This window comes from Schistocerca gregaria, chromosome 1, assembly GCF_023897955.1.
Source record: "Schistocerca gregaria isolate iqSchGreg1 chromosome 1, iqSchGreg1.2, whole genome shotgun sequence".
Taxonomy (NCBI): Eukaryota; Metazoa; Arthropoda; class Insecta; order Orthoptera; family Acrididae; genus Schistocerca; species Schistocerca gregaria.
Window position 1 is genome coordinate 11,684,379 of NC_064920.1, and position 26,122 is coordinate 11,710,500.

At 39.9% G+C, this 26,122-nt stretch overlaps 1 protein-coding gene across 4 annotated transcripts in view; it reads right to left on the bottom strand.

The window, feature by feature from the left end:
• The window catches only part of LOC126325221 (serine/threonine-protein phosphatase 2A 56 kDa regulatory subunit gamma isoform-like), a 317,252-nt gene that overhangs the window by 121,709 nt on the left and 169,421 nt on the right, over positions 1 to 26,122 (bottom strand). For all 4 annotated transcript variants that reach the window (XM_049995158.1, XM_049995168.1, XM_049995181.1 and 1 more), the window contains one exon: positions 20,607 to 20,806. In XM_049995158.1, coding sequence (XP_049851115.1) covers positions 20,607 to 20,806 — 200 coding nt within the window. The remainder of the gene's footprint in view (positions 1 to 20,606; positions 20,807 to 26,122) is intronic.

The window sequence follows — 26,122 nt, forward strand, 5'->3', positions numbered from 1 at the left end:
ATTACAATGGAAATTTCAATAACAGTGCCACGAGGGCCAGTTTCAGGAACAACAGAAATTTTAATCAATTTAATCCTATGTATGGGAATGCAAGACAGTTCTACCAACAGCTGCAGAATAATAACAATAACTACACGAACCAATCAAGGCAATACCGAACAAATTCACCTCAAAAGGCAGAATGGAATCATGACTCACCACAACAACCGATCATTACTGAAATAATTGACGATACAAATAGCAATTGTAATACAAATCAGTCAAAATAATCGTGGCCACATCATGCTCTGGAGGAGCGGTCAGAGGATCTGCTAGGGGCGAGTCAGTAAAAGTGCAAATGTTACAATATGACAACAGTGAGCTATTAACTCAAGAGTTGATGAAAGATTCAACAATGTGTCAGAATGAAAGATAGAGTTTTCCTGTATCGGAGGTATTTGTCGAAATAGAGGAGAATCCAACGAATGTAATACTAGACACTGCCACTTCCGCCAATGTCACCTCAGGCAATCTTTTTAGGAGAATTGTTAAGAAGAGGAAGGTACCAATTTTACCAGTACAAAGCTGTAAAATCATCGGAGCTGTAGGAGCACGCTCTCCCAGTGTCAAAGTACAAACCCAATTGAAGATGAAGATGGCAAATGTCGCAATAAGATGCATGTTCCTTGTAATAGAGAAGTTGTTAGTAGATTGTATTCCTGGTATTGGGAGTATGCAGGAGTAGGATTGTAAGATTGATTTTTCGGAAGGGAAAGTTAAATTTAGAATAAATGGAGGAGAGATAGCACTGGACTATAAAGGAGACGGTGCATAAGAAGTATTGTTGCGGTGCCCCCACCCAATTAATTGATACTACAAACGGTTGTTGGAAGGATTTTTCAAATAATTCGATGCAGAATGAAGACATTAATCATACAGCAATACTTAAAGCCAGTGAATCAAATTTAGCTTACCGTAGAATAAAGGCAGCAGCTTCATCATCTGTTAGGGGATTATGAAGAGATTTTCGATGAGAAACCGGGAATTATCTGAGGGTATATTTGCCACCTGCAAGTAAAGCCACATCAACCTTACTGTCACACGAACTATCCGATCCCCTGGTGATTAAAACAATCTGTTCAAAAGGAGATAAATAGAATGCTAAAATGCAAAATGGGACCTGACTGAGCCATCAACGAGTCCATATAATTCCCCATTGTTAGTCATCCGAAACCTGGAGGCAACGTAAGATTAGTTCTTGATGCGAGAGAGATCAATAAAATAATAGTACCTGTGATAACCCATCCAGAAAATATTGATGAGTTAATTCAAAATTTTCAAGATGTTTCGTACTTGACTAGTGTCGATCTGAGAAGTTCTTATTGGCAAGTCCCCACGAATGAAGAATCTAGGAAATATACGGCATTCACCTGTGCAGGTAGAAGTTACCAATTTAAAGTTGTCCCGTTCGGACTCAATATCAGTGCCAGAATATTCATTTCAGCGTTGGATTATGCTCTTGGACCAGAATTGCGAAGTCGCATAACTGTATTCATTGACGATTTATTAATAGCCACAAAGACATGGGAACAGCATTTACACAGTAAGCCTACAGAAGTCTCACTTTGCATGACCACAGATTAAGTTCCTGGGGCATACGATTGATGCAAAAGGTATTCTGCCGAATGGGAAGAAGGTAAGTGCAATTAGAAGAAATTTTCCATCTCCATGGAATAAGAGACAACTGAAGGGATTCATAGGAATAGCGTCATTCTTCCATTGTTTCATAAAGAATCAAGCCATGAATTATGAAGCATTAAACCGACTTCTGCGAAAGGACGTACCATGGCAATGGACCGAAGAATGTGAACTAGCGTTTCGAGACATTAAAGACCAACTCGTCAATGTATCGTCGTTATACCACCGTGATATGAATTGCGAGTTCTGTCCTCGGATATTGGATTAGGTGCCTGTCTCTTTCAGATAACGAAAATAAAACATTCTGCCCAATATCATTTGCTAGTAGAGTCTTATCACCACGTAAAAGAGCCTATACGACCACAGAACTTTAAGCACTTGCAGTTATCTGGGCTTTCAAGAAGTTTAACTATTATTTACATGGCTCGAAAACCACTGTGTATTGTGACCATCAATCACTAACCTTTTTTCAGACGTGTAAAGTATTACATCCCAGATGGTCACGTTGGACAAGGACACTACAGCAATACCAATTTAAAATCGTTTGTGTATCTGGCAAGAAGAATATTATTGCTGATGCACTTTTGAGATCTCCATAAGGTTTAATGCAGGAAATAGAATCAATCAGTACTTCAGAATTTCCAGTACTACCGTTGCAAGACAATAACTACAAAGCTTACTATATGCATCTCTGTAGAGATATCAGAAATTTACAACGGATGGATCAGCGATGGACCAAGATAATCAGCTTAAGGAACAACAAAATTGAAGTGCCAATTTGGATCACTACAAGTTAGTGAATGGAGAATTATTCTTCGGATGTGGGAAGGGCAACAATCCACGGCGGTGTGTGTGCATCCCGAAATAATATGAGGAGAAATTAATTTGGTTCACCCACTTATCATGGAGACATTTTGAAGTGGTTAAATGTGCAAACAAAATATGAGCCTACTGTTATTTTCTGAATATTAGGAGGAAAGTACACAAACTAAAACAAAAGTGTTTAATATGTCAGAAAGCAAAACCAGATAATAGAGGTAGTAAAGATGTTCTGCATTCAATTATTCCACAAGAGCCAAGGTCACTAATTTGGTGTGATATCTGCGACCCACTTCCTCGGTCAAGAGGAGTAAGATTCATTGTTGGATTTTACGACGTATTTATAAAATATGTAAAATTATGTCCATTAAAGTGTGCTACAGCCAGAGCTGTTGTAATGAGATTTGTGCGTGACTATATTCCTCATGCAGGTTTACCTAAATCCATAATTTCAGACAGTGCCAGAATTTTTACTGGATTGAAATGGAAACAAACACTAGTGCAGCTTGGAATTCGGCAAATATTGACATCATGTTACCAACTTCCAAGGCAATCCAATAGAACGAGTTTCAGATTCATGCGTACATACTGTCACAATAAACAAACATCATGGGCTGATTATCTGTTGGAATTTGAGCAAATATTTAATAATCTGCCACATACCTCAACTACATTCACTCCAGCAGAGCAAATGTTTCAGCTGGCTGAAAAAGAGTTTCTGGATAAACCATTTGCCAAAGCACGAAGATCAAAAATTAACATGGGAGGAAAAGATTCGGCTAGCACTTGTCAGTTTGACTGAAAAGGAAGCACAACGGAAGTTGACATATGATCAAAGGATACATCAGATTCAGACGTGTCATCTCGGAGAAAAGGTTTTATTGAGGCGACACCTGCATTCCTCGAAACTGTTTCACAGGACATCTTTTTATGCTCGTGACTAACAAGACCGTAATTTTTGAAATTGATTTTTTGATCTTTGAAGCACCTTCCAATGATGACAGTATGATTGCGGAAAATTTGTACTGGCAATCTGATGTTTTCTTTTAAGTTATCCTGGTGGTGAACTGGTGGCAGACAGGAAGATCAGAGTACAGGAAAAACCAACCTCAGACCAGGATAACGTTACTACTGAACTGAATGAAAGCACTGTAATAATTGTGAGTTTGATGGTGTTTCCGACTGATTACTAAAGATCTGCTCGCATATTCTGAGTCCTGTCTTACTGATATGTGATGCATCACTAACTCCAGGCATTTTTACAGAGAGACTGAACTACGCCATTGTTAAGCCCTCTCTCAGAATGGTTACAAGTGATGTTGATAACTACTGGCCTATTTCATTGCTCACATCGGTTTCCAAATTTTTGAGAAGGTGATGTATTCTAGAATATTATCTCACCTTAGCAACTAATTGGTGTACACGCAAACAAAAAAGAAAAATTACCAAATTTTTCCTGGATGGGCCAGCTGCGGTGGCCATGCGGTTCTAGCCACTGCAGTCCGGAACCACGTGACAGCTACAGTGGCAGGTTTGAATCCTGCCACGGGCATGGATGTGTGTGATGTCTTTAGGTTAGTTAGGTTTAAGTAGTTCTAAGTTCTAGGGGACTGATGACTTAAGATGTTAAGTCCAATAGTGCTCAGAGCCATTTGAGCCATTTTTTCCTGGATTTCCTGGTTAAAAACACATTTTTCCCGAATGAAAATAATTGAAGTATAAATACAAATTCCACCAAATACAGCACATTAGTTTCTGAAGCACTGAAATCAAGATTACAATGTGCTTTTGTCAGTGAATCATAGCTCATGTCATGTGATACAGCCACCCAATGTCAGTAGATTTTCTGGGCATAGGACATGTAATGTAGTCAGTCAATAGATCACTACTGATTAGTGTGAACTTACAAATTGGAAAGATTGATATTTTAAATTAAAATGGATACCACTACACGACTGAAGTCAAGCAGACCTCTGTGGAGTGGAAACATGCTGGCTCCCCAGTATGAAAAAAATTCAAAATAACTCAATCTGCTAGAAAATGCTTGTGACAGTGTTCTGGCATATGCATGATGTGTTATTGGTGGACTTTGCTGAATAAGGCCCACTGTGAATGCTGCAGCCCAAATTTTAGTATGGTTAAGTTGCGTCATGCCCCTAGTGACAAATGCGACAACATTAATGATGACGATGTCAAAATTCATGACAACGCCCACCCCTATGCTTTTATTCCTGTTCATGAGAAGATCTCCAAATTTGATGGGAGGTGCTCCAGCCTCGACCATACACCATTCCTAGCCAGTCAGCACTTTTTGAAAGATGTGGAAGTGAAATCACTATTTTGCAGATGACTGTACTCCAATTAAATGGACTTCTATGAGCAGGATATACTGAAACTGGCATCGCGATGGTAGAAATGAGTTGAAAAATGTGGTGACATGGTAGGAAAGTAGGTAAGAGATTTAAGTTCATTTATAATTTTTTTGTTTTATTACCTATTAAACTTTGGTACTAAGATTATTGTGTGTTACTTTCCCAATCTTCCCTCGTGCATGATAACTGACCAAATTTTACAACCATTAAATAACAAAACACCACCAGTTGGTTTCTCTCTGTGACTTACCTACGGCATCTGGCTCTGTGAATCAAAGTGTTCTCCTGCATAAATTGAAGTTATATCAATGGATAATGCCATATCTGAGGAGAAAGTTGTACTTAGTAATACAACAAATTTAGCTCAGACACATAATTCTTACTTAGGAGAAATCAAGTCGCATAATTCTTACTAGCGAGATATCAAGTATGGGGTTCCAGACAGCTCAGTCTTAGTTTCACTATTGTTCCTCACATATGTAAATGGTCTACCATCCAATATAAACAAGCAGAATTAGTTTTCTGGAGACGACACTAGTACTGTAATCAACCCAAGCATGTCCACAGAAACAAACTGGTTTACTGAGAATGACCTCATCCTCAGTTTTAAAAAGACACAACATATTCAGCTATTCACATCTAGTGTTACTATACCAATAAGAAGTGTAGCACACAGTGAGGAAATAATAAATACGGTTGAAATTATGAAATTATAAAATTATTGGGTGTCATCTACGATAATTTGAACTAGAAAAAGCACATTTTGGAACTCTTACAACAAGGCAATGGGACCACAGACTTACTTCAGACTTTGTACACCATTAGTAGGCCATTAAAAGACATAATTTGAAAGTAGTAAGACGCACTACTCTAGCAATTCAGAGAAAGTCGCAAGAGAAGTCTTGCACATCTGCCATGTGATTAGCATTCGCGCACGGAAGGGCAGTCACGGACGAGATGATAGTTCGAATCCTAGTAACACTTATTATTTAAATTATATATTTTTCATCACTTGTTTTATAATTTTATTTATATGACATTTGAGAGGTAATATAAGAAAAATAAAAAACCCACAACTATTTTCATGAAGTTGCAATGTATTTCATATGTTATCTGACAATTTACTATTTGTAATTAAATTTTCAAGAACAAGGGATAGACTGACTCGGAAGCCCCAAGTCAAACATCGATAAATAATGATGTGAATGATGTTATTCATAATAAAGTAAGTCGCATTGTGACAGAGCAAGACAGCAATTTAGAATGTCGGATATGCTCTTGACATCACACACTGCAGGATGTAACGTCCTATAGACATGGAAAACAAATTGAAATTTCATGCAAATACATGTGTACTTTCTTCCATTATGTTACCTCTCAAATATCACACAAATTAAATAATGAGAACAGTGATGAAAATAATATAGAGTAAAGCATAAGTGTCAGCGGGATATAAACCGTCGCTTCATCCACAACCCACTTACCTTGCGCGAAAGCTAACCACATGACCACAATGAACCCTTTGCACAGGTACATGATTTACATAAAAGATGTAAAACTTCTCTTACAATTCACTCTGAATTGCCCGAGTAGTCCACCTTACTACCTTCACATTATGTTGTTTTAATGGCCTACTAAGGGTATACAAAGTTTGAAGTAAATACGTGATCTCAACATCGTGGCCTCCTCTTGTTAGTTCAACCACATCTACACTGAAGACTCCTTGTCAATCTTCAGGACAGAAATCAGTAAGTTGATACATTTCCCTTATTTTCATTCAATAGTGTCATATGGAATAATGTTCTGGGATAACTCATCTTTAAGAAAGAAATTCTTTGTTGTCCTAAAATGTGCACTAAGAATAATACAGGGTGCGATCAATAAGTAGTAGGGCTGGATTAATTTAATTTTTTTTATTGAACTAACTGGTACAAATCCTCAGTATTCCTCGAAGTAGCACCCTCGTGCTTCGACACAACGCATATAACGCAATTCCCACTGCACGTACACCTTCTGGAATACTCTTTCTGTGACCCTCTTTAGCGACACCATCCCGGCATTTTGGATGTCTTCTACAGATTGGTGTTCCTTGAAGTCGCACTTGAGCCAGGGAAACAGGAAGTAGTCTGCTGGTGACAGATTTGGACTGCATGGAGGGTGAAGCAATGTGGCAACCCTGTGCTCGGCCACGTGTTTCAACACCCACAGTGCGCAGTGGCACGGTGCAGCTTCCAACAAGCGGCAATGTCTGGTTGCACTCTCGGGACGTGTTAGCACAATCTTTAAAGCACTTCCACATAAAATTGGGCACAAATTCCCAGTAAACCACACCACCACAGTCTAAAAAGTAAATGAGCACAGTTTTCACCCTTGACTTGGTCATTTAGGCTTTCTTCAGATGCAGGGAACAGACGGTGTGCCCCTGAGCGCTCTGGCATTTGGTCTCCGGGTCATATTCGAAACACCACGATTCATCGCCAGCAATGACATTGCGAAGAAAATTTTGGTTTTCTAGGCCACAGTTCCAAATTTCCTGGGTATTTACACACGATGCCGCTTTTGTTTGTCAATCAGGATTTTTGGCACACACCTTTCGCACGGCCAAATCCTCGTAACAATTTCTTGGGTGGTACCGCATGAAATCCTCAAACTCGTCAACCATGAGACAAATGTTTAAGTGGTGGCTGGAGTCCAGTAGCACCTTCACTTTCGCCACATTTTCATCAGTCCTTGAAGTCGATGGGTGACCAGCTCGTCGGTTGTCTTCAACGAGCTCCCACACTTTCCGGAATAGCTTGTGCCACTAACACAGGAGTGGCTCTAAGCAGCATCCCTGTAGGTATCCCTCACTGTTTTCCCGAGTTTCACGCAGCTAATTGAAAACGTCAGTCTCTGCGGGAGCTCCCGCCCCATCGCGCCCAGGCAGCCCAACCTTCCTCCCCCGCTGCTCCATTTGCACCACAGGAAGTCAGTCCTACTACTTACTGACGACGCCCTGTGTGCGGTTCTCACCCAAGATCGTCTTGTAGACACCTGTTTAACGAGTTAGGCATTCTGACTGCTGCTTCACAGGTATATTTATTCCCTCATTAAGTTTGTCATAAATAATCAACTACGGTTCAAAAGGATCAATGAAGTACATAATTACAATACCAGAAGGAAAAATAGCATTCATTATTCCACATTAAGGTTGTCTTTTGCACAAAAAAAATTTTTTTACCCAGTAATCCACATACCATACTCCACACTAATTGTCCTGCAGTCAGCTTCAAATCCCAGTTTTCAAAATTTTCTTAGTATCATTCCTCGAAAAGAAGATTGCCTTCCCTCCACGGATTCCCGTGGACCTCCGTGAAATTCGCATTTTGTTGAAACCAACTGATAAGAAATCTAGCAGCCCGTCTCTGAATTGCATCAATGCCTTCCCTTAATCTCACGTGATGCAGATCCCAAACACACCAGCAGTACTCCAGAATAGGTTGCACTAGCATCCTATAAGCAATCTCCTTCACAGATGAACCACACTTTCCTAAAATTCTCCTAATAAACCAGAGCCGACCATTCATCTTCCCACCACAATCCTCACATGCTCGTTCCTTTCCATATCGCTTTGCAATGTTATGGCCAGATATTTAAATGGTATGACTGTGTCATGCAAGATACTATTAATGCTGCATTTTAACATTACAGGTTTGTTTATCCTAAACATTTGCACTAACTAAACATTTTAGAGCCAGCTGCCATTCATCACACAAACTATAAATTCTATCCAAGTCACCTTGTATCATCCTAGTCACTCAACTTTGACATCTTCCTCTACACCTCAGCATCAACAAGCCCACCCTGCCCACCAGATCGTTTATGTATATAGGAAATTATACTAAAGAATTTGCCGCAGAGTATAGTCACAACATGTAAACTGACAAAAGAAAAATTTCATAAAAGTACTTCATCAAAATATTCAATACTTTGGTAACAAAAAATAAGAAGCAGAAGTACTCCTGAGTGAAGAAAGATCAGACATATTAAGCATAAGTGAACATGGACTAACAAAGTAAAATATGTAATGTTGCAATAAAGGACTACAAACTAGCTAGTTACTTCTGCAGATCTAAATATAAGGGTGGTGGCATTTGTATATATATTAAAACAGGTACTCTACTAAAGAATGTAAACAATGAAGCTGCAACATTGCACGTAGCTAGAGAATAAGACTTTGAAGTTACTGGTATAGTGACAGAGGATTTTAGAGTGTTTTGTGTGTACAGGTCACCATGTGGCAATATTAGCATCCTTCTGAAAAAAATTGCTAGCTTATTGAGAATGAATGTGAAGACAAATCTTATTATATGTGGAGACTACAGCATTGACATCCAAAAAAGACGCAAAAATAAGACAGGATTTTGAAGAATTGTTAATACAGCATAACATGAAAATAACAATAACTGCACCAACAAGAGTAATTTCACCAAGTGAGACAGTTATGGACAACATAATTACTATTATGTGTAACTATGAGTCACAGGTAGTTCATACAGAAGTATCTGATCATCATGGACAACTAATCAGCATTTGCAGAAGTAATGACACAGTATCAGAACCAAAATTAACAACCAAAGAAATTAGGATCATCAGTGAACAAAATGCCAACATTTTTAGAAACCCTATTTCAATTATCAAGTATGATTTTAATGTAGCATTTCCCAAAGTAAAGAGACATGAAAGGCAGCAAGATCAAATACAGAGGATTACCAGCGAAATACTAGAACAGCGAAGGAAGCTTCAGGATCTGAGACGGATGGGCAAAGCTGAAAACTATAAAATGTTAAAAATAAGTATAGAAAAACAATAAGAGAAGCCAAAGCTATAGCAATTGACACCACCATAACGAACTCAAAAAACAAGGCAAAGGCAGCTTGGTATGCTATCAATGCTAAAAGAAAGGAAAACGATGGGTCAAACAAAGGAGGTGGTGTTAGGTCAATTAAAATAGACAACACAGTGGTCACAGATGGTATGGAAATAACAAACATACTGAATAATAACTATATCAGTATAGTAGAAAATTTAAAATTGGAAAGAAATAGTAAAAAACGGAAGGGTATTAAGATACCAAAAAGATCATGCAGTGCTATGTTCGTAAGACCAGTCACGGAAGATTAATTGCGGAAAACTATACAGAAACTGAAGTCCAAGAAATCAGCTGGTGATGATGAAATATCAAATCATGTAATAAAGCTGGTAAATGAGCAGATAATAACACCACTGCTGAACATAGCAAACTTTTCTTTCAGAGATGCATTTTTTTCAGAAAAACTGAAGACAACAAAGGTGGTGCCAGTGTAAAAGAATGGTTTCAGAAAGGGTAAATCTACAGAATCAGCAATTGCCAGTCTAACAGAATACATTTTACAGTCCCTAGATGAGAAAAAGGTTGTGTCTGCAATGTTTCTGGATCTTTCAAAAGCATTTGACACCACTGACCTTAAAATGCTGATACAAAAATTAGGCAACAATGGCATTCGAGGGCAAGCAGGTGAATGGATAAATCATACTTGTGCAACCACAGCAGTATGTATCACCAGGAAACTCATACCAATCAGAAACCATACCCATCAAATATGGAGTGCCGCAGGGTTCAGTAATGGGGCCATTGTCATTTAATGTGTTTGTTAATGACATAGGTGTTAAGAAGGAAGAAAAGAAAATATTGTATGCTGATGACATGACAATACTAAATATTGATCAAAATATAGAACAGCTTGAGAGAAGAGCATACATATCTGCAAATGTCACAGCTCAATGGCTCCTGGAAAATGAACTGGTTACATATCTAAAAATGACTATGTATGCAGTGTTTAAAAACAAGGAGAAGGCTGTAGACATGGATTTAGAGGTTGATGAAACAAGACTGGAAGAAGTAGAATCTACTAGATTCTTAGGTATTCTTGTGGATAATGAACTGAAATGAAAAAACAAATTAATAATGTCTGTAAGAAACTGAGCTCTAATGATGCAGCTCTCACAGTATTCAGACAAGAACCTTCTGTGTACAGTGTATCATGGACTTTTTGAACCATACCTACAGTATGGAGTGACTGTGTGGGGAAACTCAAACAAACAAGAGATAAAACGAGTGTTCACATTACAAAAAGGAATTAGGACGATTTTAAGAAGAAAGACCTCTGAAACATGCAGACACTGTTTCAAGAAGTTAGGTATCTTAACTTTTTCATCATTGTATATTTACAAAACAATTATATACATCACAAAAGGTAGTGAGGACTGGATTACAAAGCTAGTGTACACACCCACAATAAAAGAACGAAGAATGAAGCACGGAGCATACCCCACTGACTGGCAACGCTAGGAAAAGGACCCCAGTACTCTGGTATCAGACTACTAAGAAGTCTGCATAAAAACCTGCATGATAGTGTACTTGACAACGACTTTCCAAAGAAACTTAACGACTATCTCACCAAAAAACAGTTTTACAGTGTTGAAGAATACTTATGCGATTAAATTTGTATATATTGATATTCATTATCAATATTGTAAAAAAGTAAGCTAAATGTGTAGAAAAATAAGTGATAATGAATGTTAATACTTTGACATGTCCTATATTACACGTACATTTACTGTACATGATGTAATCTTACAGGATCAAATAAAATTCAATTCAATTCAATAATGGTCCTATCACATTTCCCTGGGGCACTTGCCTCTGACGAACACTGGTCTTCGAGGAGAACATAGTGGGTTATATTACTTAAGAAGTCTTCAACCTCAAGTCACTCACATGTCTGGGAACCTATTCTGCATGCTCGTACCTTGCTCTGCTGTGAATCATACCATTCTTCTGTGTAAGCTAGAAGAGTACGGGCTGAGAGGAATAGCTTTGAAACAATTTACCTCCTATTTGAAAGACAGAAAACAGTGTGTAAAGCTAACTTATAAAAATAATGAGCAACTCCTAACAACCAAATCAATCTTCAGGACACTTCAATGTGGTGTGCCTCAAGGAAGCATTCTAGGGCCTTTTCTGTTCCTTGTATATGTAAATAACTTATTTGAACCCCAAAATTGCACGGTTGTAAGCTATGCCGATGACATATCCTTCATCGGCTGTGGCAGTGATATGCAGTCTGCAGCTAACAGTACTGAGATCAGTCCGCATACCTTACAGCAAACAAGCTTCTTGTAAAGAGAAAAAACGATAATAATGAAGTTCATCTTCAGTTATAGTGCTGCCATAACTGCTACTGTATTTACATCCCCATTGGGTCTTGGATATGCAAATTCACAAATTTTTGGGCATCGTTGTTGATGAACACTTATCATGGAAAGAACATGCAGATAATATTTGCAAGAAAATCTGTAGAAATGTGTATCTACTGAAAAGGGTCTCAGCCTCCTTGGACCATCATACTTTAAGGCAAATTTATTTTGGGTTGATTCATCCACATCTTCAGTATGGTACTGATATATGAGATGGGAAATCAACAGTTTATATAGATAGACTTTTTAGATTACAAAAAAGGCAGTAAGAATGGTAGCCAAGGTAAAGAAGAGAGAGCCTTGTAGAGATATCTTTAGAAAATATAAAATTCTTACGGTGTACTCCATGTAATACTGTAGACAGTCACGTTTGTGAAACAAAATCCTGAATTTAATATGACAAACAGTAATGTACACAACTATGATACACGGGGAAGGGAAAATTTTCATAGAACTGTGACCAATAAAAAGGCAACGGACCATGGCCCACATACACTCCTGGAAATGGAAAAAAGAACACATTGACACCGGTGTGTCAGACCCACCATACTTGCTCCGGACACTGCGAGAGGGCTGTACAAGCAATGATCACACGCACGGCACAGCAGACACACCAGGAACCGCGGTGTTGGCCGTCGAATGGCGCTAGCTGCGCAGCATTTGTGCACCGCCGCCGTCAGTGTCAGCCACTTTGCCATGGCATACGGAGCTCCATCGCAGTCTTTAACACTGGTAGCATGCCGCGACAGCGTGGACGTGAACCGTACGTGCAGTTGACGGCCTTTGAGCGAGGGCGTATAGTGGGCATGTGGGAGGCCGGGTGGACGTACCGCCGAATTGCTCAACACATGGGGCGTAAGGTCTCCACAGTACATCGATGTTGTCGCCGGTGGTTGGTGGAAGGTGCACGTGCCCGTCGACCTGGGACCGAACCGCAGCAATGCACGGATGCACGCCAAGACCGTAGGATCCTACGCAGTGCCGTAGGGGACCGCACCGCCACTTCCCAGCAAATTAGGGACACTGTTGCTCCTGGGGCATCGGCGAGGACCATTCGCAACCGTCTCAATGAAACTGGGCTACGGTCCCGCACACCGTTAGGCCGTCTTCCGCTCACGCCCAAAAAACGTGCAGCCCGCCTCCGGTGGTGTTGCGACAGGCGTGAATGGAGGGACGAATGGAGACGTGTCGTCTTCAGCGATGAGAGTCGCTTCTGCCTTGGTGCCAATGATGGTCGTATGCGTGTTTGGCGCCGTGCAGGTGAGCGCCACAATCAGGACTGCATACGACCGAGGCACACAGGGCCAACACCCAGCATCGTGGTGTGGGGAGCGATCTCCTACACTGGCCGTACACCTCTGGTGATCGTCGAGGCGACACTGAATAGTGCACGGTACATCCAAACCGTCATCGAACCCATCGTTCTACCATTCCTAGACCGGCAAGGGAACTTGCTGTTCCAACAGGACAATGCACGTCCGCATGTATCCCGTGCCACCCAACGTGCTCTAGAAGGTGTAAGTCAACTACCCTGGCTAGCAAGATCTCCGGATCTGTCCCCCATTGAGCATGTTTGGGACTGGATGAAGCGTCGTCTCACGCGGTCTGCACGTCCAGCACGAACGCTGGTCCAACTGAGGCGCCAGGTGGAAATGGCATGGCAAGCCGTTCCACAGGACTACATCCAGCATCTCTACGATCGTCTCCATGGGAGAATAGCAGACTGCATTGCTGCGAAAGGTGGATATACACTGTACTAGTGCTGACATTGTGCATGGTCTGTTGCCTGTGTCTATGTGCCTGTGGTTCTGTCAGTGTGATCATGTGATGTATCTGACCCCAGGAATGTGTCAATAAAGTTTCCCCTTCCTGAGTCAATGAATTCACGGTGTTCTTATTTCAATTTCCAGGAGTGTAGAATGGGAGCAATTTTCTACAATGCACTACCCTGTGAACTTAAGAAAGCAAATCTGTAAGACTGAAGCAATTATTAATAGAGAAGTGTTGTTACTCTATAGAGGACTTTAAGTTGTTGTGTCACCTTGTAAAACAGTGTATATAGACAATGTCTCCGATCTATCAAAGGTATGAAAGAACGTAATTATACACTGTATTATGTGTACTCTATTATTATAAATATAACCTAAATTGTGTTACACTATAGAGCAGGCTGTTCCAACCGAGCTCCAGGGAGCCGGAGAGCTCTGGAGTGCTCACTCTGGCGGCTCGGAGCCCGCGTGGAGGGAACTCACTGCCCCCTGGCCGCATACAGAAGCAACTGACAAAATTATCCTTGTTCAAAGACAGCTATGACTAGCCGCGAGAGCCCTGTACCTCTGTTGGAGGATACCTTTCTATTCATTGAGAGTGATGGTCGTCCGCAATGTCTTGTATGTCAAAGTAGTCAATTCTGCAAAGAGGTACAATATACAATGACATTATACACGTCTTCACACTGCGCACTACGATCAGGTAGAAGGCGTTGCACGCAGAGAACTGGTAGCCAGGCTTAAGAATGACATAGCAGGAGACGTAAGTTCAAAAACAGTTTCGTAATACGGAGGGTATCAAAACATGCAACATAGTTCGTGTTCTGTAATGCGTTTATAATTTTCAGGTGAATGAAAGCCGAGAAAACACTACTGAATCTGCACTTCAAGCAAGCTACAGGGTTTCTCACATCATTGCGACAAGTGGCAAGCCATTTTTGGTGGGACCACTCGTAAAATCGTGCATGGTAGCTGTTGCAGAATGTTTGTTTCCAATGGAGGTGCAGGCACTTGAAGGGGCTTGCCTGTCGAAGCAAACAATGTCTCATCGAATCCTGGACATGGCAGCGGATTTAGAGACACAGCTCAGGAGAAAGGCGGAGAGCTTTGTTGCATTTTCACTAGCGCTTGACGAAAGCACCGACATATCGGACTGTGCTCAATTTACAGTCTTTGTGCGTGGTGTCGATATGGAGCTGCAAGTAACTGAAGAACTCTTGGATGTGGTACCACTCGATTACACCGCAACAGGACATGACATTTTTGAAGCTGTTTGTGAATCAGTGGACAATATGAATTTGCCATGGGGTAAACTCCATTCTGTAGCAACAGACGGTGCACCACAAATGATCGGGCATCACCAAGGTTTTGCTTCTTGTTTGAAAAATAAACTCAGGGACGAATTCGGGAAAGACATTTTGACTCTTCATTGTTTTATTCACCAATAGGCACTGTGTGCTGAAACAGTAGAGCTAGGTGGCGTAATGAAAAGATGTCATGAAGTGTGTGAATTTTGTGCGGCGTCACGGTATGAATCATCGCCAATTCAAAGGATTCCTGAAAGATATGGAAGCGGAGTATGGGGATATACCTTACCACAGTACAGTTCGTTGGCCGAGTCGGGGGAAAAGTTCTTTAAGTTTTCTTTGCCATTTGTGAGGAAATATCCCTTTTTCTCGAAATGAAAGGAGAAGAAATGTGTTGTCTGAAAGATATAAAATGGATATCAGACCTGGCATTCCTAGTTGATATAACTGTGCATCTGAATAATTTAAATCTGTCACTGCAGGGCAAAGGGCAGCTAATCGTTGACATGCAAGATCAGATCAAAGCTTTCATGGAAAAGTTACGTTTATTTGAGAGGCAGATGAGTAATGGACATTTAACATTCTTCAGTCGTCTTGCTTCTTTAGAACTACCTGAAGGTACTACTTTCGGCGATTACCAAGCAAAGTTAAAGCAGCTCATCATGTCCTTTGAAACACGATTCCGAGACCTCACTAGTTTGGAAATGGAACTTAAGGTGTTCAGCACTCCCTTTTCAATTTCCCCCGATGACTTGTCACCATCACTTCAATTGGAGATAATTGATTTGCAAAATTCAACTTTGTTGAAAGAGAGGTACTACAACACGTTGGGTTTGTCACGATGGCATCGTTCATTACAGCAAAAAACATTTCCCAAGCTTCACAACAATGCCGCTCAGATCATATGCATGTTTGGATCTACGTATTGTTGTGAGCAGCTTTTCTCAGTAATGAAAAGAGTAAAAAGTAAGGAACGATCATTTCTTCAGGATGCAACAATGAAGGCCATCCTCCGCATTAACGCTGCTAACACTTTGACGCCTGATATTTCAGATCTTGTAATGAAAAGAAAAGTCAAGCTACAGAGACCCAATAAAGTTAGTATGCAATTTCTTGTAAAACAGTTGTTTCTTATTTATTTCCTGAACATCGTATTTCCTGGTGTAGCATGTCACCACGTCTTAGCAGCTAAGACTATGAGGCTGTCGATCTTGTAAGACGCAGCCGGCACATCAAAACGCTCGCCTTGTCGCCTGCCTCAGCCAGCCGTGCCATGTGCCGGCCCACTTGACTGGTTACAGCGAGCGCTTCACGGCTCCCTGGAGCAGTGAGCGATCCGCGGCTCACAACTGAGCCGACGAGCTGGAACAGCCTGCTATAGAGGAATCTATTTGTAGTCCCCTTTTGAAAAATAGTGTGTACAGACATGTGTGTGATCCATATGTTGTTATGAAAAAATGTATATATTTAACTGTATATGTGTAATGTAAGCTAAATTTTCCTGACAATGTCCAAAAACTTTTTGTTGTAATGACCGACAGTAAATAAATAAATAAATAAATCTTTGTTAACAGTCAGCAGTGGGACCACGTGTCAAATGCTTTACGGAAATCTAGAAATACGGAAACTGCCTGTTGTCCTTCATCCATAGTTTGCAGTATATCTTGTGATAAAAAGGCAAGCTGAGTTTCACAAGAGCGAAGCTTTCTAAAATGGATGCTGATTCTTGGACACAAGCTTTTCAGCCTCTACGAAATTTATTATATTCGAACTCAGAATATGTTATAGAATTCTGAAGAAAACCAACGTTAAGGATATTGGTCTATAAGTTTGTGGGTCATTCTTTTATCTTTCTTAAATACATGAGTCACCTGCATTATAAAATGTCTGATAAACAGTAAAGTAAAATTTGAAAACAAGTTTCTCCTTCACAACTACTCCTATTCTATAGAAGAATTTCCATTATCGTAATGTGCAAAAGGTGGTGGGAAAGAAACTATCATTTCATATCTTAATACCTCCTTTTTTTTTTAAAAAAGGTGTTCAGCAATTACAATGTACAAATTAATTTGCAGTGTGAATGTAGAATGGCTTTGTTCATGTTGTTATGATTTATCACGCAAAATGATCCACTGAACAAGCTAACTACCTAATTAACAAATTAATGCTCATCCTTCCCGTCTTCCTGGATTCATATTTTTGTCTACTGGTCAAATACGACCAATTTTTTCAAATTAACCTGCTCTTTTGACAAATACTTACATTTATCCCAAAAATATGACTGCTGTCAACTTTGGAATTTTGTCAACTTATGTATTTTCTGATTATTATTCTTTCTGTCTTGAGTATTTTGTCTGTTTCTGCAGTGATATCTGTTTTGAAAATGGTTTAACTTCCTTATATTACACCTGGTTGTGTAACTATTTCCTAGCATCTTAATTTTCAGGTCACTGAGGTGCTTTTCAGTCTACTACTCAAATGCCACACATTGTGTTTTTGTCAGTTGATCTATTCTATCGTTCCTCATGACTCCTTTCGAAAAATGTGGATTTAGAGATGTGGTTATGCTGTCCGCACAGTACAAGAAGTCTCGGGCCTTTCCTACTGCTATGTTTCTATGGTGTCAGTATCAAAGGCATATCTTGGTATATTTATCCTCTTCCACTTGGGCATAATAGTATCTTAGTGTTGTCTTTGTTCACCTAGGTTATTGTCTGCTTGAGCAGGTCACAGAAGTTTTGCACCTCTTCTCTCGTCTATGTTGGAAATTTTCTCTCATTAATGAGGATACTGGTGATCATGAGTGCAAGCATTTTGTTCGCTGTTAAAGTTAATATTGCATTCTTAGTGCAATGGCTTGAAAATCAATTATTGAATCAATTGCTTTTATTTTTATTATAAAGCTGATTCCAAAAGGAGGGAACTGTTTTGTGACACATTGTGTGGGCTTTCAACTGTAAATTATATATATATTTGAGGCAGAGAACCATGAATGACAATGTCACCAATTTGATTAGGCTCGATCCTGTTCTTGTGTGATTGGTGGGTGTTTGGGTGACTGAAAATCCTCTGGGTCATTGCTGGCTACACACTTGATTTAGCTTGCTCCTACTTTCTTGTTGGGTAGGAAATTGGAATTATTTCCCCCATATGACCTTCCATATTTGAGTAATAAAAGCAATCAACCTTAATGTAACAAGCTCTTATTCACAACCGCAAATAAAGTTGTACCTATACAAATCTCAATGCGTAGCTTTACTTAAGCATGTAGAGGAGCTATGGCTCTAGTTTTAAGGAATAGTTGACTATGCAGTGGATACTGCTTAGAACAGTTCAAGATGGGAGAGACATATGGTATACAATCACTGTAAAGAAACTTCTACAGAAACAGATAGTACTGCATAATAGATGTACAACAAAGCATAAAGGCTATACATAGACACACACTAAATGCAACACATTTGGCTATTAAGAGAGCAATGCATGAGACCTCCCATGACTACTCTAGCAGAATTTTGTCAAACTATCTTCTCAAAACCAAATGAAATTCTGGTCACGTGTAAAGGCCACTAGTGCCAGCAAAGTTCATGTCCAGTCATTCGAAAATGAGACGAGCTGAAAATGAGGGTAGCAAAGCAAAAGCTGAAATGCTTAATTCTGTTTTCAAGTGTTACTTCACAAATAGAAACTCTGAATACCTGCCCCCAACTTTCTCCTCCATCCCAACCAGCACTGATGCCAAAAACATCAATCATGCGAAACCCAACTCACAGTTTTCTCACAACATACTGAACACTTTGCATCAAGGCTGTCACGCACATGCAGTATTTCTTGAGTTCCAGAAAGTATGTGACTCAGTATCACACCCACACACTATCAAATGTATGATCGTATGGAGTATTAATCAAAATTTGTGATTGGATTGATGATTTTTTTGGTTTGGAGGACACAACAGGTTACCTTCGGTAAAGTGTCATCATCAGATGTAGAAGTAACTTTGGGTGTGCCCCAGGGAATTATATTGGGACCCCTGTTGTTAACATTTTAAGCTAATGACCACGCAAAAAATATTAATAGCAAAATCAGATTTTTTGCAAATGATGCTGTTATCTATAATGAAGTACTGTCCTAAAGAAACTGTATATTCAGTCAGGTCTTTGTAATATTCAAAGTGGTGAAGAGAAAGGTAAAACTCTTTAAAATTCAGAAACATAAAATTGCAAACTTCACAGAACCAATCATGTTAGTGTGCCATGACAGTAATATCAATGTGAGACACATGGAGTCTATGAACTCGTACAAAGATCTGGGTGTAACACCTTATAGGGATGTGAAATGGAATGATCACATAGGCTCAGGTGCGGACAGGGCATGTGGTAGACTTCGGTTTACTAGTAGAATACTGGGGAAATGCGATCACTGTAAAAAGAAGATTGCTTACAAATCACTTGTGCAACCCATCATAGAAACGTCTGTAGGACCCAAATGAAATAGGATTAACAAAGGGGTATAATGAACACGTACAGAAAAGAGCAACATGAATTACAGCAAAGACTGAGGTGTTTAAACAACCATTTTTCCTGCACTCCATATGTGAATAGAACAGGGGAAAAAAACCTTACTGATACCGAGAAATGTACCCTCTGCCATGCATTCACAGTTGTTCACAAAGTATAGCAGTAGATGTTAACAAGCAAATAGTAGCACTCATGATGTGTCAGTACAACTTAATACTAGTGCACCCAGCACATCTTTTTTGAAAGATGAAAGATGAATTGGCAAGAGATGCAAACTCTTACTAAAAGCCTTTGATAGCCAAGTCAGATACTTCTGATGTCATAACAGATTAGTGTAAGAATTTCTGAAAAATTCAGACTGTCCTTAGAAGTTATGTCAACAAGAAAGGCATGGGGATCTCAGTTTCATGTCCTGTCAACACTGCAGTCATCACTTATCAGCTTTTTCTCAAGCGCTTTCTCTGCCAGTTCTGTAAAGCCAAGATACCCATAGGCTTCAGGTTGCTAAGTGTTTTGTGACTGGGCACTGCTGGTCTTTGTGACTCACACTTCAGCATGCAGTAGTGCAGCTATTACCAGGCCGTGTCACTTGTTTCATTTCAAAATGCCCGACAGAGCAGCTCCCAGTCTGCCACACAAGTTCTCTGTGTGTCAGTTTTGCTTTTGCAGATATTTGGCACACAGCACAGAGAGCCCGACAGAGCAGCTCCCAGTCTGCCACACAAGTTCTCTGTGTGTCAGTTTTGCTTTTGCAGATATTTGGCACACAGCACAGTGTTTTGCAGTCATAAGTCGGAATTTTTGGAACTTGTTCATATAAAGAAAAAAGTAACACAAATACTGTTTAGAATCAGAGGAAGTGTATACCATGTTAACAGCTTCCGGGTAGATGGCATCCGTGATGACACCCCTCTGCGAGCTCACGTACTCCACCATTTCGTGGAGTGCTGCCCTTTTCACTTCTTTCCATTTCAAGTCAGATAGTGGGTCCGACACAAAATCAAACAACACGCAGCACTGTCTGATTTTTTGTATGAACAGCTGTTCCCTCTCATTGGCAGGTGCATCTGTGAACAAGTAACAAGACAATCATATATGTGATATAAATTTTTGCACAAGGCATATCTGTGAAAGCAGATGATAAGTCACGCTTTTAATACCTCACTTCTGCTGTATAATTTCTACTAGGCTAGAACATTGAGAGTTGTGCTTCCACCAATTCAAAAAGATATTTTAGTCACATGCATGGCACACCAGTTAACTGTGTGTCGAAACATGCTTCGTTATGAGGATTTCTACCCTTAGACTAAGAAAAGCAATGTGGCTCAGCAGTCATGTACTGGTTACGGATCTGTAGGTCCATGGATTTTTTTTTCTGTTACTCACCACTTCTTCCACACCTGGCCAAGTTTGTTAACATGACAAGTATCAAGCTGTACCACGGTGTGGAGTCTGTGTTAAGCTTTATTTAATTTCCCCTGTAACTGGCTGGAGGAGAGTTCAACTGGCAGAGGAAGGGAAGGGCATGTGCTCTGCAACATGACTGTGTCTAGTAAAACCCTGTGGTTTATGGTAATTTTACCTTCAAGAACAATTATGCTACATGTGGTTTGTGACTGCTGTCTAAAACTAGGTGTATGCATCTAAGTGCACAAATAATTAAACTATTCAAACAGATCAATTAAAGGTTCATACACGAAGAGACCAAATGCAGGTAGACAATTATAAAAACAGCAAGAAACTGTGAAAGGAAAAGGGTTTGTTGCAGCCTGAACACGTATAATAATTATGTGTGAAGCAAATGTAAAGCTGAATTGCAAATATAAAGTTGAATTTAGTAGTGCTTTGAACAAATGAACATTTATTTTGCACTTTCTCCAATCCTAATTGCAGTTGTGAGTATGGTTCGCATGGAAAAAACCTAAACACTAATATCGTTATAACAGCTATAATCACATTTAAGCTGTTGAGACATTATTATTATAAGTGAAGCACATAGCTCCGTAAAAATTCTTAAATTTGTCATAGTAGCCACATTCTTGTGGGTATTTTAATACCACACTTGCAATAGAATCATAATCTGTCATACCTGTAGTACGGATTGTACAAGCTGTATCTTATGCCATAGATCTAATATTCCTAAAACTAACACTTTAGCAGGTCCAGTCGCACAAGTGTTATTACATAAATTTCATACAACAGTTAAATTCCATGTGTTATGCACAAATTTAGGTTGATCCAAAACATCTGGGCAGTCTAGAATCATATGTTGGACCCTCATACTCCCTTCACAGTGTGTCAGTCGTACTGTCAGGGTTGGTATGTCCAACACATTAACAGTTATGTTTGAAGGCTGAATCAGACAGCTCATCCACAAACCCATTTCCTAGAATGCCAGCACTGCTTTGTATCCAAGGGAACAAAATGATGGCACCTATTCTGTACAAGCCATGTAACAGCAGTTGTATGTCATATACTATGGGACATTTTCAAAGGCATGTTCTTACTCCCAGGGGAAGAAAATCATTGCTTATGAGAGGTTATCGAGTGGAGTTAATTTTCGGACAGGTGACAACATGAAATACAGTTATTAATTCTGCTGCATAAATACTACATTCACACAGTGTATAAGGGGGTTTGAGGAAACTATAATTGACTTATGAATACCTTTTCCTCTATCTTTGGGGCAATATCATACAATGTATGATGGCTGGCCACATTTCTTATTTTTTAAAACCATTTCTAAGCAGACACATTTTGAGGTTAAAGAAGAAGATTATATAACAAGGACTTTTGGCAGTTTAAATTTTTTACCCCTTATCAATAATAATTAATTGCAAGTTGTTGAGAGCATATCTTCAGTGGAAGAATACTGTCTCCATCAGGAAGCTGTCTATAGGCCACATATGGGATCATCATCATCATCATCATCATCATCATCATCATCATCATCATCATCATCATCATCATCATCATCATCTAAGACTGATTGTGCCTTTCAGCGGCCAGTCTGGAGCATAGCCCCCTTATAAAATTCCTCCATGTTCCCCTATTCAGTGCTAACATTGGTGCCCCTTCTGATGTTAAACCTATTACTTCAAAATCATTCCTAACCGAATCCAGGTACCTTCTCCTTGGTCTACCCCGACTCCGCCTACCCTCTACTGCTGAGCCCATGAGTCTCTTGGGTAACCTTGCTTCTCCCATTTCCCCACCATCTAAGCCTGTTTGCCCTTACTGCTACATCTATAGAGTTGATTCGCAGTTTTTCTTTGATTTCCTCATTGTGGACACCCTCCTGACATTGTTCCCATCTACTAGTACCTGCAATCATCCTAGCTACTTTCATATCCGTAACCTCAACCTTGTTGATAAGGTAACCTGAATCCACCCAGCTTTCGCTCCCATACAACAAAGTTGGTCGTGCACAGATAACTTAGTCTTGGTACTGACTTCCTTCTTGCAGAAGAGAGTAGATCGTAGCTGAGCGCTCACTGCATTAGCTTTGCTATACCTCGCTTCCATTTCTTTCACTATGTTGCAATCCTGTGAGAATATGCATCCTAAGTACTTGAAACCGACAACCTGTTCTAACTTTGTTCCTCCTATTTGGCACTCAATCCGTTTATATCTCTTTCCCACTGACATTACTTTCGTTTTGGAGATGCTAATCTTCATACCATAGTCCTTACATTTCTGATCTAGCTCCGAAATATTACTTTGCAAACTTTCAATCGAATCTGCCATCACAACTAAGTCATCCGCACATGCAAGACTGCTTATTTTGTGTTCACGTATCTTAATCTTACCCAGCTAGTCTATTGTTTTCAACATATGATCCATAAATAATATGAACAACAGTGGAGACAGGTTGCAGCCTTGTCTTACCCCTGAAACTACTCTGAACCATGAACTCAATTTACCGTCAACTCTAACTGCTGCCTGACTATCCACATAAAGACCTTTAATTTGCTTGCAAAAGTTTGCCTCCTATTCCATAATCTCGTAGAACAGACTGTAACTTCCTCCTAGGAACCTGGTCATATGCGTTTTCTAGATCTATAAAGCATAGATACAATTTCCTGTTCCACTCATAACACTTCTCCATTATTTGCCATAAGCTAAAGATCTGGTCCTGACAACCTCTGAGAGGCCTAAACCCACACTGATTTTCAGCCAATTGGTCCTCAACTAATACTCGCACTTTCCTTTCAACAATACCTGAGAAGGTTTTACCCACAATGCTGATTAAAGAGATACCTCTGTAGTTGTTACAATCTTTTCTGTTTACATGTTTAAAGATTGGTGTGTTTACTGCTTTTGTCCAGTCTGATGGAACCTGTCCGAACTCCCAGGCCATTTCAGTTATCCTATGTAGCCATTTAAGACCTGCCATTCCACTGCATTTGATGAGTTCTGACTTAAATTCTTCCACCCCAGCTGCTTTATTGCACTGCAATCTATTGACCATTTTCTCCACTTCCTCAAATGTGATCCTATTTCCATCATCATTCCTATCCCATTCTACCTCGAAATCTGAAACATTACTGACCGTATTTTCACCTATATTGAGCGACTCTTCAGAATATTCCCTCCATCTGCCCAAGGCATCCACAGGATTCACCAGCAGTTTTCCTGACCCGTGCAAAATACTTGTCATTTCCTTCTTACCTCCCTTTCGAAGACTTCTAATTACATTCCAGAATGGTTTTCCAGCAGCTTGTCCCATAGTCTCCAACCTGTTTCCAAAGTCTTCCCAAGATTTCTTCTTGGATGCTGCAATTATCTGTTTGGCTTTGTTTCTTTCTTCAACATAACTTTCTCTGTCTACCTGAGTTCTAGTATGTTGCCATTTTTCATGCCCCTTCTTTTCCCTTTTACAGGCTGCCTTGACTGTGTCATTCCACCAAGCTGTTTGCTTCATCCCACTTTTACACACTACTGTTCCAAGAGATTCTTTAACCACTTCTAGTACTGTGTCCCTGTACCTTGTCCATTCCTTTTCCAATGACTGTAATTGACTACATTCAACTAACTGGTACCTTTCTGAGATCGCTGTTATGTACTTGTGGCTGATTTCCTTATCCTGAAAGTTTCTCCACTCTTATCCTCCTACATATGGAGCTGACCTCCTGCACTTTCAGCCTCACAACCCGAATTTCACTGCAGATCAAATAATGATCAGTGTCATCAAAGGATCCCCTGAATACACATATGTCCCTCACAGCCTTCCTGAGTTCCTGATCTGTTATTATATAGTCAATGACAGATCCGGTTCCCATGCCTTACCAAGTATACTGGTGAATGTTCTTATGTTTAAAAAAGGAGTTTGTGATTACTAGTCCCATAGTGGCACAGAAATCCAAGAGCCGTTTCCCGTTCCCGTTCCCGTTGGCCTCCATATCCTCTCCCAAATTTACACATAACCTTTTCATACCTTTCTGTTCGATTTCCAATCCTGGCATTAAAATCACCCATGAGCAGAACACTGTCCTTGTCCTTTACTCTAACAACTACATCACTGAGTGCCTCATAAAAACTATCCATCTTATCTTGATCTGTCCCTTAACAATGCGAATATACTGACACACTCCTAATTTTCTTGCTAGACACTGTCAAATCTATCCACATCAGTCGTTCGTTTACATACCTTATTGCAACTACGCTGGGTAACAGCTAAACAAACTATCCACTACCAGCAATTTTTATAGAGTTACCAGCTTATTGGAAAATAATTGTCCTTACACTACAGACTTTTGCCAGGTTTTAAGGTGGTGGTTATCATACTTACTTTCTTCCCATTGGCTGAAAAAATTCCTTCTTGGCATCATCCTGTTAAATGTTGTTTGATTTCCCACTGTTACTGACATGATGAAGCATCTGGCAATGTACGGTCTGGTCTTGGTGACTTCTCCCTGTACTGCATTGTTAAATTCCCAAACAGTAAAAGGGGTATTGCATGTTTCAAGGTCCTTGGTGTAAAAGGGAGGATATTATGATCCTCTTAACTTCAATGCGACACACATAGAAGGGAATAGCCTATTGATGCTGACATTTCTGCACAATAGATCAACTGTAGTTGGATCAGTGTACAGTAATTCCTCAAGGGGTCCTGGCTGGAGAGGAATATCCATTTGCATGCCAAACTTAAACAGTTTGGCTATGTGCAGTCACTAAAGCAATGCACTGTTCGCAGCAGCGCAATCAGGTATTTTTCTCTCCTGCCGAGATCTGTTGTGCTGTATCAGTCAAGTCATACACTTTTTGTTATTTTATATAGTTTTTACACTGTATGAAATGGATACTGACTATGCTTTTTATGTGCAGATACAAGGAAAATTGGCCACTGCCCAGAAACAGATAAGCTGCATTGACCAAGGTTG